Raw genomic sequence first — 15,498 nt, 5'->3', positions numbered from 1 at the left:
GGGGCAATTTTCTCCACAGACTGAATTCTTCTCTTTCTCACCCACTGAGAAATTCGTATCTAAAAGAAAAAGCGTTAAAAATTGCATTGCAAAAGGCATAACTTTGAAAAAAGTTTACTTTTTCTCAGTGTCTATAAATTTAATATTTTACTTTTAGTAAACTCTGAGGCCTCCAAGGTCACAGTGGCTCAGAGTCCAACCCAGAGCAGGCTGCACTTTAGCCATTCAGCCTCAGTCACACCGAGTATTTTCATCCTTACTCGGCTGTCTTGGTAACTCTAGGACAGGAGAGGGAGAGTACCTTAAGTTGTAGGACAAAGGGTTCTACCAAGTGAGGGGGAAATTGCAGAAAACTAGGTGGGGCCAAACACACGTCAGCAATTTCACAATTTCGTCCTGGATGTCTTCTTCCTATTTGCTGTTCCTCCCTTTCCCCTCTAACCCTATGCGCCATGCACACAGTTTGATGAAAACGTGTATACACAGCTGTGAGCGTTTACATGTGTGGTGCCAACTCCACTGAGGAAAATGTCCTTCTCTGCAGGGAGCTAAAGGAAAACCTGCACCTGGAGAAGATGCACAATGGAGCCTTCCGGGGGGCCACAGGGCCCAGCATCTTGTGAGTAGAGAGGTGATGCCTCCCCTGCCAACCCTGTGTGCCCCACAGGCCTGCGTAGGGGGTCTGGTCACATCATCCCCAGCTGCTTTGTGAGCCTCAGCCTCTACGTGCAAAAAGGCTGTTTTTGGAAAGACCAAATGCATCAGGGCTACCATAAAAAAGTGACACAAAGGAGTGATTAAACAACAGAAATTTCGTCTCACAGCTCTAGAGGCTGGCAGTATGAAATCGAGGTGTCGGTGTCAGCAGGGGCAGTTCCTTCTGGGAGAGGTGAGGGGAGGATCTGTTCCTGGCCTCTCTCTTTGCTTCTGCTAGTTCTTTCTGGTTGTGGCAATATAACTCCAATCTTCACATGGCAGTGAGTGTGTGTGTGTGTGCATGTGCGTGTGCATGTGTGTGGTGTCTACCTGTCCATTGCCCCCTTTTATAAGGACACCAGTCATATTGGATCAGAATCCACCCTAATGACCTCATTTGGACTTGATTACCTCTGCAAAGACTCTATCTCCAAATCAGAGTCATGTTCTGAAGTATTGAGGTTCAGTCCTCAAATAAGAATTTTGGAGGGGACACAATTCAACCCATAACACCAGAAATGGAGGATGACACAGTGTGCTGTCAGAGAGAGTGGCTACCCACGCAGAACGCACTCCTGGCAGTCCCAGGCTGGAGATCTGACTTTCCCCTGGCACTTGGCTGGACAGGGCTGAGCTGCTCTGTGTGGTTGGAGACAGGCGACCTCAGTTAATGGGGATTCAGTGTAAAGACATATGGAAAAATTAGGAGCAATAAAAAATTAAATCAGTTGTCTCCTGATGAAGCCTCCAAAAGGTTTTTAAACAACCTACAGAGAAGGAAGACAGCTGTAATCAGGCTTCAGGGAGAAAGGCAACAAGGGTTCCAGACACTCTGAAGCTCTAACACAGCTCTAACACATACCCGCCCTGAGGGGACAGTCCATAACTTCCTACCATACCACAGTGCTATTCATTCAGCGAACACATCTCATTTACAAGCCACCATGCTGAAGAAGACAGTGGTGAGCAAAATAGCCCTAGTCCTTGCCCTTCAAGAGATTATAGTCACACGGAGGAGACAACAATAAACAGGCAAAGCAATGTACAGACATTTTGTTGTTGTTGTTGTTGTAGTTGTCATCGTTGTTTAGTAGGCCCATGCCAGACTCGAACCCGCCAGCCCTGGTCTATGTGGCCAGCACTCCAACCACTGAACCATGGGCACCAAGCCTGATATGTCACTTTTTTTTTTTGCAGGTTTTTTTTTTTTTTTTTTTGGCTGGGGCTGGGTTTGAACCTGCCACTGATATGTCATTTTTTTAAATGAAAAAAGTGCTAGAAAGATAGTAAGCAGGGTCACCAGTTCATTTGTTTGTTTATTCATTCACTTACTCAGTAACTCCTCATGAGTCTACACTATGTGGTAGTTGCTGGATTAGGCATCACAGAAATAGCAGAGAACAAGACAATACAAATATCTCTGCCTTCATAGAACAGGAGAAGAATACAGGAATCAAATAAGTAAATAAAATATGGAGTGAGCTATATGGCATTAGTTAATTGGAGAGGGGGAGTTACCATTTTGAAGATGGCCCGGGAAGATAATCCCAAAAAAAGTATCATCTGAACAAAGACCTGAAAGAAGGGAGCGAGTTATGTGGATATCTGTAGGACAAGCATTCCGGGAAAGAAAACAGTGAAAGCAAAGGCACTGAGGCAGGATTTTGCTTTGGGTGTTTGAGGAACAGCAAGGAGGCCAGTATGGCAGAGTGAACAAAGAGGAGAGTCACAGAACATAAGGACAGAGGGGTGGCAGATAGCCAGGTCCTATAGGGCCTTGTAGCCAATGTATAGACTTTGCCTTTTCTCTGAGATGGAGAGGCTGAAGGGTTTTGAGCCAGGGAAGGACATGAACTATCCCAGTTATTCTTTTTTTCTTTTTTCTTTAGAGACAGAGTATCACTTTGTTGCCCTTGGTAGAGTGCTGAGGCATCACAGCTCACAGTAACCTCCAGCTCTTGGGCTTAGGCGATTCTCTTGCCTCAGCCTCCCGCGTAGCTAGGAATACAGGCGCCTGCCACAACACTTGGCTATTTTTTTGTTGCAGTTTGGATGGGGTCGGGTTTGAACCCACCACCCTTGGTCCATGGGGCCAGTGCCCTGCTCACTGAGCCACAGTTATTCTTTATGTACTAGATCCTGCCAGTATCAACTCATAACTCCACTTTCTATCATCAACCATTATTAACCCTAAACTATACTTCCTAGCTCCTGCCCTATCAATTCCTCACTACCTACATCCTAACTCTTACCTGCTATCAACTCTTGACTCTACTTCCTGCTCCTGCCACTATTGAGCCCTACATCTAGTTTTCAGATCCCAAATCCTATCTACTCCAACTTCCTCTTATCTTCTAGCTCCTGCCACTATCCACTCTGACTCTGTCTACTGCTGAATTCCTGCCACTATTATCCTGACTCTACTTCCTAACTCTCACCACAAAAATTCCAGGACCTTTCTACCTCCTCACTTTTGCTGTTATCAATCCTAACTCTCTCTGCTCTTCACTCAATCTCATGACTTCTGCTCACTTGTGGCTTCCATGACCTTGTGGCTCTTGCCCACTGCCTTTTTTGCTCTCTTGGTTTCTGGCTACCTTATCCTTGGGTTCTTTTTATATGTCTCGTATTCAAAGTACACTAGACTCAGATTCTTGTAGGTTGGCTGAATATTCTCTAGTCTAGCATGCCCTGTGGGCAGAGCTCTTAGAGCAAGCTGGTCACCTGCTTAGCCACTGTCCAAAGAGAGATGCCTCTGTCTCAGACATGGAACACGTCTGAATTAGTCTGGTACCAAGACCCCTGAATGAGTCTTTGCTGAAAGAGCTGCTTGGTTAGCTGCTTAGAAATGACTGTGAGCACTACGGACACCTATGCTGTCATGCCCAGAACTGTGGCACTAGTCCTAGGCTTCTTCCTTCCCAAGTGGTTGTTCTCATTACACCCTAGGATTTGACTAGTATCTAGAAGCATCCATTCCACCCACACCACAAAAATATTTTCGCCTCTGGTGTGTCACTAAGACTGAAAATCAACTATCAGAGGCTCATTCCTTTGTGATTAGGCCTTGCCATTTCTAAGATCCTAATTTTAAATGTACCCATTCAAAAAACCAACCAACCAAACCACCACCAAGTCTGCAGAGTCCTGTGCTCAACCCCTAACACATGGGGGATTATGACTATATGAAGCAGAATCAGAACACTGGTTACCTAAATCAACAAGGACACAAAAGCAGGAAAGCCTGAAGCCCCTGAGGCAAATCCTGCTGCCTTAGTTGTTCCACTGAAGGCCTACACCAGTTATCATTCCATGTCATCAAGTTACTCTTCCAAGGATCCCCTACTGATCCCCTGCCATGTACCAGGCACTAGGTATTGGGGCAGACTGTGGAGGGGAGCTGTGCTGCAGGAAAACTTCACAGGGCATCAGCAGCAGCTACTCGGAAGATGAGCAGAATTTTTAAATTCCCACTGACTCCTCTTCCTCATGACTTTTCATGTGTTGTGAATTTTCTTGGACATTGCTTCAAGTCTCCTTAACTGAGGAGTTCAAGACCTTGTTTACAAAGGCTGAGATTTCCACATGGCAGAGTGTTTGCTTGCTGTGAACAGATGAGTCCAGTTTGCCATTAGAGAACGCACATTCTGCTTCCCAGGTAGATGATGGCTGATGCCACACAGCAGCTCCTAATAGAAGAACCAGCCTATGCTTCATGAAAACCTCGCCTGCAGGGCTTGGCCAATCAAAGACTGAGGCATCTGAAGCCCTGACTTTCCACCTGCGTACGGCACAAAAGCTGATGTCACTGCATGTGCTTGCTGTCTCACAAAGCGGGCAGTTATTTCACTACTGTTAAGTGGAGAGAAGTAGAGAGAGAGAAAGGGTGGAGAAAAGGAATCAAGAAGGGGGGAGAGAGAGAGTCCTAATAAATGTATGCCAGGTACAAGGAGCTATACTCAGTCTTGAAAAGAATAATGGGGTGCTTAATAATGAGGAAAAACCCCCACAGAATATAGGCTTTTGAATTCAGATTTTAATGAGAGTAACTGAAATGGAAAATTAGGGGGAAAGCAAGATGAAGAAAAGATTCCTCAGAACCCAGAATGATACTGTTGTTGAGAGGAGGTCTCATTCCCTGAATAAAATGTATAAAATAAATAAAAAGCCTTTCTTCCCTTTATTGTTCAGGGATGTTTCTTCTACCAAATTGCAGGCCCTGCCGAGCTATGGGCTGGAGTCCATTCAGACACTAATTGCCACATCATCTTATTCTCTAAAAAAATTGCCATCAAGAGAAAAATTTACCAATCTCCTGGACGCTATGTTGACTTACCCCAGCCACTGCTGTGCTTTTAGAAACTTGCCAACAAAAGAGTAAGTAAAAATAAATAAATTTTAAAATTTTTTTTAAAAAGAAAGGTAAAGGCTGCCACCACTAAGCTGCGGCAGAAACTCAGATCTCAAAATGGTCACCGGGTAGACAGCCCCCTGCTCCTTCACTCCCTGCCTTTGAGGCCACCTCCACAGCCACAGGATCACTTCCAGACAGACAGAAGAAAATAAAATGTCCTAGTCTCTTGTGAAAATCGTTCCCAAATAGTTGATTCGCCCTTCAGCCAGAAGACCTCTGTAGCCAATGCTGGGTAAACTGAATTATAGCCTATTTTAGCAATTGCAAAATGGAGTACAAAACCTGCATCTCCAAGATCAATTAGTTCCGATCCTTATCAGAGAGCACCATTTTTAATGAAGTGTGGGGATTAGGCCCAGGAGGGTAAAACTTAATGTCTTTAATTTTTAAAATGGACACAAAATATTATAGATTTTTTAAGGCTATTTCTCTCCCAGCAGAAGAGCATCTTCTATTTCAGAACAGAATCTCAGCTTCCTAAGTGTTAGCTTAGTATGGGAAACAGAAAGGGCATGAGCTCCTGCCAGGTGTGTGTCCAGCAGAAGGCATCTAACTGATTCACTTAAATTCAGAATGGGTGGCAGAATTTCATTCTTTTCTTAAAGCATTGTGTTCCAGACATTTTGATTAAGATGCATAATAAGAAATACCCTTTTTTACACTGCAATCCAATACCTATCACGTGTAACTTAAATGAAGCAAAGCAATACTTATTTTTATGTGCTACACTTGGATATATGTTCTTGTCTATTTCATCCTATTTTATGTTTGTTATTAATGCCAGTTTTCAGGACACACTAAGGAGTCACAACTCACAGTCAGAAAAACATTGCCCTAAAGGGTTACTATTACAGCCTAAGGAGATATTCTCAGTCAATTAATTAGATAAGGTACTGAGTGATACTAAGATACTGCCGTCTTTGTTTGGAACAAACAAAAGTAATTATTTGTAATTAATCAATGAGCTTGTATTATCTGTGCCTCGCATAGGTGGTTTGGTTCTACCTGAAGCCTTTGGGGTAGCTGAGAAGACAAAATGCTTCCTGTATTCAAAGAGTCATACACCATTAAATGAGCTTCCAAGAACATTAATTGAACACTTACCATGTTCCAAACACCATGCAAAAGTCTGAAGATGCTAAGATAAGTCACAGACAGCTGTGTTAAGCAAATGTTTTGACAGAGCTGAGAACAGAACAGAGTGCTCTGGGAACACAGAGAAAGGAGGAGCTTCTAAATGGCAGCAGGGCTTACAGAAGGCTCCGGAGGGAAGTGACCTAGGCTGAGTCTTGAGGAAGAGGAGTTGCCCAGACAAGAGTAAAGAAAAGTATGCCAAGAAGATAGAATGGTTCACATGAAAACACAAAGGCAAGAAACAGTAGGTCAAAGTCATTCAGAAAAACTGGAACAAGATTTATGGGTACATGAAGAGAAATGAGTCAGGAGAGGAAACCAGGGAGATGTGGGCCAGGCCAAGTTATTTAGAGGATGGAGACCCATGAAGAATTTAAAGCAAAATTACTCAAATTTTCTTCTATAAAATATCACTCAGCAGGGTGGAAGATGGATTAGAAGTTAGCAGAGCTGGCAACTGACCAATTAGGAGAATGATACCGATTTCTGGCTTATCCTAGACACCTAGACTTTTTTGGCAAGGAGGTTATATTTCTTCTAGCGTGTAAAAACTTTATAGTTCAGAAATTTTTATTCCAATTGATGTGAGAGACTAACTACTTCTGGGCAGAGAAAAAAAAAAAAAGGACCATGCAATTAGGAGCCAGTATCAGAAGAGATGGGAATGTAGTTACATGCAGGTTGCCTTGATTGGAATTACAAACTTAAACTGACTCCGTCTGCTACCCTTAAAGCTGGAAGCTTTAAATATTCGTGAAGATAGAGAGCCTAAATGTGGGCTTATGGAATGTCTGTGCAAACCCAAAGTCACTCTTCTGACAGGCTAATACACACAGCCACCTGGGCAGATGGCCTCAAGACTTCTTTGGTATCTATGGTTAAAATTTCAAAGAAGAGCAGACAGCACCTGGTTCTATTATCTGAAAACCAAGAATACCCACATTTCCTGTTTACTGTGGATGTGTTCATACAATATCTCTAAGTGTCAGACACAACACCAGCATTAAACACACACATACTCAGTTTAACCCAAGTTTGAGGATTTACAATATAACAAGTTGATTAATTTTTGAAAGCAAGTCAAGAAGGTCAAACAATTCCGACATATTTCCCACTTTCCTGCTTTTGTACAGTTATCCCAACAAGAAACTGTCTTATTAGTATGAGAGAAGGAAACATAGAGATGTCCATTCTCAACTGCCTCACTTCTCTCCCTCCCCAGTAGAGGCTGACGCTCTTACAGCCTGCCCTCCTTCCCCCTATTTCCATATTCGTTTGTGCCTCCCTAAGTACAGGCCTTCCAGTATTTTCTTGGCATTTCTCCTCTTTTAATCGGGTAAAATTCTTAAAGTGAACGATGAGGAAGTAAGGAGCTTCCATGTATGTTTCTGCACATAAGAGCCTAAAATTCAGATCAAATATCAGCTCCAACATCTTCTGATCCTTAAGAAAGGAGATGCCCAGTTGTAATTCAAAGCCATAAATTCCAAATGGTTAATTGTTAATCAAAGCTGATGTGGAAAGGAGAGTAGCAAGGGAGCAAACCTTAACGCACCACAAAGGTAGCTTCTAATAAGCACTGAAAAATCCATGATTTGCTATGACAAATTTTTTTTCATCTCTAGAACCCGTACAAAACATTTAGTATCCAGAAGCATCTTATCCAAGCTGGAAGTACTCTCATGACAATTCAGAAGCCTTTAGTCTTTCCTCAGGAAGGGTTTCAGTTAGGACAATAGCGCAGAACATGATGCTGGCGTAACAGGTAAAGGATCTGGATGAATAAAGCGTAAATAAGACACATGATTGGGTTTAAAGACCAAAAGCTCACCTGCCTTTTCTTTTAACCTCTTCTCTTTCAGACAGAATTTTTCATTTTCTATTTTTGAAAACATTTCCAAACAATGTGAAAGTACAGTAAGGAGATCAAATAATGAAACACTGTAAGTATTTACATGCCAAGAAACAGAAGTCATCTTTTATTCTGTGTGCACCTTATTATCAACGCCAGTGATTTTCGTGGTTAGAGGGATGTTTGCAAAGTATTTTTTAATAGTTTAAAAATGGGAATTTTTTCTTTGCAACTAGCATCCAGCTAAATTTCTCTTTCAACTGTTAAAAAATACTGTTTATCCTAAATGTTTATTTTCTATTAATTCTCAAAAATTAAAATTTTATTTGCAGATGTTTTGATACTATATACTAAAGTCTGGCATAAATTATGATTTCATTGTAGAAATTTTCACTAGTCATATGGTCAGCATCCCTTCCACAAAGATTAACTGATTGCAAACATAACTTCTAAAAGTAGCCTCCACTTCCCTTAAAAGAAATGTAGGCCACCTTGACTGCAGTCTTCTCATGGGCTTAAAATTAGTCTTAATGCTATCACTAACATGCAATGAATGCAGGTGCATTTTTATTTTACTAACTTTTTAACATTTTTCTGCTATAAATGTTGGCTGCTTCAGCATTTCACTTAACTTCAAATGCAAAAATAACCTGCCTCAAAAAATAATCCTGGTGTCCCTATGACACATATAGGATGATTTAGTAATTTTATGACCCTCCCCCCCATGTTTCAGACGACAAAACCAGAGGCCCCTCTGAGACCCTCTCCCAATCTCTTTATTTTCTCTTCTTTTCCTTTCCCATGAATTCCCTGGTTAGTAGCAGCAAGGTGATACGATGAAAGGACCCTGAACCTTGTGGTTCCTCAGAGTTGGCTATGAATCCTTGGCAGGAGCACTCATGTAATACTGAATATCACTGGACAAAACGTCCTTTTTGAGACGTTTTCCTCACCTGTGTGGAACAGCGTATGAAATATCACTTGGTTTTGAGAACCATGAAAATGAAAGGAGCTGTTAAAGAATGTGGCAGCCCCGAGGGTAGATAAGTGCCATTCTGTCTCCTTCTCTTCCTTTTCCTTCATTAGGTCTGACACCACCTGCCTCCAGTGTTCCTTCTCATCACCCTTCGCACTCTTCTCTCAGTCCCTTCTGCAACTGTAGGGCTTTATTCTCATCAACAGGTAACTGTTGCTGGATAATAGCCAAGGAATGATTGTGGGGAGTAGAGGTTTTAATACACCCTCAATAATCAGCCCCCACCCTAACCCTTCTCAGATGAGCACACAACACTGCATCTGCTATACTAGCCCTGCTTTAAGACAAGTCCCCTAATTTCTAGCAGCCCCAAAGCTAACTAAAATAATCTAAGTTTAAAACGTCTTCTCCCTGTGAACATATTTTTACGATAAATCTCCTACCTCCACTTCCCACCAGATCGTCGTTCTCGAATCCCTGGAGTTTAGAAATTCTAGAGCCAGAAATTCTAAGCCTTCCCTGTTCTCTCAAGATAATGCATCCTCGCTGCTGTGCCTGACACCACTGTCCTCCTAAAATCCCCGTCTTTTCTTCTTTCTCTCTTGCTGTCCTTCCTCTAACTTAATATTAAGTCTGTGTGAGTCCATTCACACGCCCTATCATAGCCTCCAGTACTAAAGATAGCTCCACACTGGGCTTTGGCAATAAGCATGTTGCTGTCCTCAGGAGCCATCTCAGGACACAAATTAGGTAGCAAGAAATGGGTATTTGGTTGGAAGACAAATCAGCAATGACAAAATCCGCCAGACATATGCCTGGGGGTGGGGGGGAGACAAAAGACAAGAGAAAGGGGATATATTTATCTTCTTGTTGATATAAATTATTCAGATATCGTGGTAGAATTTTTAGAAGTTTTAAATTAGTGCTTTTAATAGCTGAAGTAGTTTTGATAATGGGAAGGAGTAAAAAAATCAGAAATAGGTGAAAAGTTTCTACCTGCTTTAATAAAGGCTATTTTGTATGAATCATCAAGAGAACTTGCTTAAAACAAAGATTCCTGGGCTTTGCCCCTAGAGATCTGGATTCAGGGTTTGGGGTAACGCCAGGGTGTTAACCAACCCCTTGGCGATCGGATGGAAGTGGTCCAGGGACCACACTTTGAACAGCACTGAGAGGCAGGCCTCTGGACTGTAGATATGAAGGCCTGGTGCTGCCACTGTCCAAGGCTTTTCCACCTTGGGAAAGCCACATCCTTTAATCTTGGTTTTTAAAATACTTTCTAATGCTAAGAAACTAATGATCTATTTTCTTTAATAGTTCTCTGTAACTGGCTTCTCTCTAAAGATTAAAAAACAGGTAATTACATTAATGTCCATGAGATGAGGACAAATGTGTTGTTTACAAAGATATGTAATACCGAAACAGAAGAGGTTCCCATAAGGTCTTTTGACATAGCAGGACCTCTTTTCTACTTCCAAAGTGGTCTCTATGCTAATAACACATTTTTGGAGTCCCAAGTCACAGATTTTCTAAATCTGTGTCCATTCCCTTCCATACTGTATTTCTCAGAACAATTATTTTATCCACTCCAATTATTTTACACTGAATAAAGTATATACTTTCCAATACAGACTATGAGCAGTTAGGTTTTGAAAGTAAAATACTCTTTTAACGTGTAAGTAACCATAATGTTCCTTGTGCATTACACAAATATGTATTATGGCCTTGACAGAAAGCTGCCCATTTCTCCAGCTCCCAAGGTTGTATTAGCAGAGCGTGGGCAAAGAGAAAATCTGTTCAGCCTCCAGGCATCGTGCAGTACATGCTCATTGTCCCTGCATCCTCTCAATTTCTTTCAGAACCTGGAGATCATCTTGGTTTAGATTTATTCACTCCACAAACATTTATTCCATGAACACTCTGAGCCACAACTGTGCTAGGCACTGGGATTTTAGAAGTAAATCAGACCTCACTCCTACCTTTAAGAAGCTAATAGACAATTAGGAGAAGACAGACAGACATCGTCACTTAATTCCACTGTTTTGATAACCACAATACTGGCAGGAAGAAGAATAATACTTGGGGAGTAAAATCAGGAAAGGCTTCATAGAAGAGCTTGTCTTTATGGATGAGAAGAAGGAAGTTCCAGGTAGAAGAAAGAACACAAAAGCAGTGGGATGAAAATAGGGGAATTCGGAGAGCTAAGAGTCATTTTATGAAGGTTACACGGGGTATTTGCAAGAGATGATAATAAAACCCTCATCTTTATCTTGTCAAGAATTATTCTAAACATTCTACACATATTAATGCACTTATCTTTAGCACCACTCTAAGGAAGGTATGATTATTATCCCTACTCAGCAAATGAAGAACTTGAAGCAGAGATTAATTAACTCCCCCAGGTTGACACAGCCTCTGAACAGCCATGCTGGGACTGCATCCTGGCAGTCTAGCTCCAGAGCCCATGCTCTGAATTTTTCTAAGAGATAAGACTGGGGAGGTAGGCAAAACCCAGACCAAGGACAGCAGGGGAGGACATCACAGGGAGTCTGGGTTTTATCCCATAGTCATGAGAACCTGCAGAAGGTTTGAGTTAGGTAAGGAAAATTAATAAATTTGTATTTAGGAAAGACCATTCGAGGAGGACCATATAAGATGGGCTGGGCACAGGGCTAAAACTGAAGGAAAGATGTAAGGAAAAAACTAATGTAATTGCCCCATAAGGATAAAAATCTGGACTTAGGAAGTAACAGTGGCATTGAGAGTGGCCGAGGAGGGACCATTCCTTTACTAGGGACAGTCCACTCTCTGTCTTTGACTTATACCCCTAAGAAGTATCTATTTTCACTCTTTCTTTCTACTGCCCACAACCACATTCTTCCTCTTTTCTTAGGTTTCTAATGATCTATCCTTGGTTCCTATTTCTCAGTTGGGATATTTGATAAACCAGGGACTTAAGTGCAAACACATCCACCACTAGCTGATGATTTTCAACAACATGAGCCTTCCAATTCCATTTGTGTTCTACTACAAACAGCTTGGTACCAGTTTCGCTAGCAACTAAATGAGATAAATGGCTAAGAAAATGCCAAGAAAGGATTCTTTTAGATTTCCCAAGCATATCTTGTGTCTCTAAATGTGTTTTCTAAAGAAAATCATCCTCTGTAAACAGCTTCATTAAGTCTTTGCCTCTATGATATGTATATATATTAACAGTGTAAATGGCTTTTCATTCCCTTCTTAAGGAACTTCTATATCAAATCAGAGTTCTCTGATAGCTTATAAATGTAAGGCTAAGGCTACTGTGGCTTTGTTCTCCTTTGTTTCTTAGGCTTTAAAAAAACATTAAGGATGATTCTTAAATTTTTTAAATACTCAGAATTGTAGAAATTCTCTGACATTTACATCAAGCCAATATTCTTCTTGCAGTTATTCCGCCATCTTTGCTGAGAGTGAACTGAGTGGCTGGGATTATGATTATGGTTTCTGCTCACCCAAGACACCCCGATGTGCTCCTGAACCGGACGCTTTTAATCCCTGTGAAGATATCATGGGCTATGATTTCCTCAGGGTCCTGATTTGGCTGATTAACATCCTAGCCATCACAGGAAACATGACTGTCCTCTTTGTTCTCTTGACCAGTCGTTATAAACTCACAGTACCCCGATTTCTCATGTGCAATCTCTCCTTTGCAGACTTTTGCATGGGACTTTATCTGCTGCTCATTGCCTCAGTTGATTCCCAAACCAAGGGCCAGTATTATAACCATGCCATAGATTGGCAGACAGGGAGTGGGTGCAGTGCTGCTGGCTTCTTCACTGTATTTGCGAGTGAACTTTCTGTCTACACCCTCACCGTCATCACTCTAGAAAGATGGCACACCATCACCTATGCTATTCAGCTGGACCAAAAGCTGAGATTGAGACATGCTATTCCAATTATGCTTGGAGGATGGCTCTTTTCTACTCTAATTGCTCTGTTGCCCCTTATGGGTGTCAGCAGTTACATGAAGGTCAGCATTTGCCTCCCTATGGATGTGGAAACCACTCTCTCACAGGTCTACATATTAACCATTCTGATACTCAATGTGGTAGCCTTCATCATCATCTGTGCTTGCTACATTAAAATTTATTTTGCAGTTCAAAATCCAGAACTGATAGCTACCAACAAAGACACAAAGATTGCTAAGAAAATGGCAATCCTCATCTTCACTGATTTCACTTGCATGGCACCTATCTCCTTTTTTGCCATCTCAGCTGCCTTCAAAGTGCCCCTCATCACAGTAACTAATTCTAAAGTTTTACTGGTTCTTTTTTATCCTGTCAATTCTTGTGCCAATCCATTTCTGTATGCCATTTTCACAAAGACATTCCGAAGAGATTTCTTTCTGTTGCTGAGTAAATTTGGCTGCTGTAAACGTCGGGCTGAACTTTATAGAAGGAAGGATTTTTCAGGTTATACCTCCAACTGCAAAAATGGCTTCACTGGATCAAATAAATCTTCCCAATCCACTGTTAAGTTGTCCACATTACACTGTCAAGGTCCATCAGTCCCAGACAAGACTTGCTATAAAGAGTGTTAACTATTGTATCAGTAATATATTATTGAATTGTTCTTAAATCTGTAAAAGAAAATTACTAGGAATTTTCTTGATTTTAGGAAGTTATTCATAGGGACATTAAGCAAGAGATCTCTACTTAGCTCAAAGAGTAGTCCATGACCACTGCCAGTCTAAAAACTATTTGTCATTGGCACATGACATAAAATACACAAGCTGAGAGTGTTTAGAAATTTTTACAGCAGTTTTGACATAGTTATTTTGTCTACTGAATCTAATATCAAGAAAAACTGAGAATGTATTTTGCATGTCTTTGATTTTTTCATCTTTGCAGCAATTTTACTGCAGTCTACAAAAATACTAATTCATAACAGATTGAAAATTATAAATAACTGGCTTTTTTTCTCCCATAGTTTTAGAAGCACACTCCAGAGATGCACTATCCAATCTGATACCCTCTAGCCACACATGGCTAAATCAAAATTAAATAAAGTGTAGTTTCTCCATTACACGAGCCACATTTCAAGTTCTCAATAGCCATATGTGACTACTGGTTACCATGCCAGACAGCACAGATACAGAACATTTTCATCAACATGGGATGTTCTATTAATTCTATTCTAGAGATATATCTATTTCCTATCTAGAGTCTACCTATTTAAGATAAAGGCATATTTTAACCTACTTGCTTGGTATAGCATTTTGCCTCTAAAGAACAATGAAACATTAAATTATAGATTATAAACTCTCCATAAGTAAAAACTATGTCTCAATACATTTTGTTTTCCTATCTCCTACCTCAGGATTTTGACAAAGGTACACCAAAAATGTACTGAGTTAGAATTGCTCTGAAGTTATGAAATCAGGAAAAAAAAATTCTGGAGCCTACATTATTTATTTATGTGAAAGAAAATATTTAAATATTTAAAAATAGTTAACGTTCAACATTTCTACCCTTTGGAGGGTTATAGAAAAAGACATCCAATATTTGCTAGAAAGTATTTTTACTTAGTAGAATTGGCTCTTATAGGACAATGAAACTATAGTGTTAATTGCAGTGTTTTCTGCATGCTCCTTTGACTTTTTTACAGTAACCTTTAGTGAAAGGTAATTATCTGCCAAACATCTTGATAAATATGCTACCTTATCTAACCCATTTAATTTTCATAAAACTCTAGATACTACTCATATTTTTAGAAGAGCAAAACTTATGATTTACCGAAGTTCTCAAAACTAATAAAAGATCCAACTAATAGGATTCAGACTCAAAGCTCTGATTCAGAACCCTAGCCTCTTAATCGCTGACTCCCATATTGGTAGACCACAGTCATCCGAGGGTTTTATTTGCATTCAGAGTTTCAAACTTGCCCCTACATTTTACAATAAAAATTTTCAAATGTACAGAAAAGTTGAAAGAATTGTATAATGTACATCCTCAGACCACCACTGAAACAATACTTTATTAGCTTCATCACTTACCTACTATAATTATCTATCCATTATTTATCTAGCCTCAACCCATCTTTTTTATGCATTTCAAAGTAATTTGCAGATATCAGTATTAACCCTAAACACTTCAGCACTCTTATCATTAACCAAGGTTCAATATTTATGTACATTTCAAAGTAAAATTTATGTATGATGAAATGGACAAATCTTAACCATACCATTTAATGAGTTCTGAGAAATGCATATACCCAAATAACCCAAACCTCTCTTAAGACATAGAGTATTATCATTCTTAGACAGTTCCCTCAAGCCCTATCTCCATGAACTCTTCACCCCCAGCCCCAGAGGTAACGATGGCTCCAATTTTTCCTTCCATAGATTACTTTTGCCTATTTTAGATGATCATATAAATGGAATCA

The 15,498-nt window shown here is 40.5% G+C and overlaps 1 protein-coding gene across 1 annotated transcript in view; it reads left to right on the top strand.

Moving 5' to 3' along the window:
* Positions 1-13,654, top strand: part of LHCGR (luteinizing hormone/choriogonadotropin receptor) — a 53,656-nt gene extending 40,002 nt beyond the window's left edge. Inside the window, exons 8-11 of the mRNA XM_003787910.1 lie at positions 545-619; positions 4,888-5,073; positions 8,107-8,187; positions 12,502-13,654. Of these exons, the coding sequence (XP_003787958.1) occupies positions 545-619; positions 4,888-5,073; positions 8,107-8,187; positions 12,502-13,654 (1,495 nt within the window). The remainder of the gene's footprint in view (positions 1-544; positions 620-4,887; positions 5,074-8,106; positions 8,188-12,501) is intronic.
* The last annotated feature ends 1,844 nt before the right edge of the window (positions 13,655-15,498 follow it).

The sequence above is a fragment of the Otolemur garnettii genome, unplaced genomic scaffold, assembly GCF_000181295.1.
Source record: "Otolemur garnettii isolate 467f Iridium unplaced genomic scaffold, OtoGar3 scaffold00024, whole genome shotgun sequence".
Taxonomy (NCBI): Eukaryota; Metazoa; Chordata; class Mammalia; order Primates; family Galagidae; genus Otolemur; species Otolemur garnettii.
Note: the sequence above shows the minus strand (reverse complement) of the source record. Positions and strands in the feature narration are given on the sequence as shown.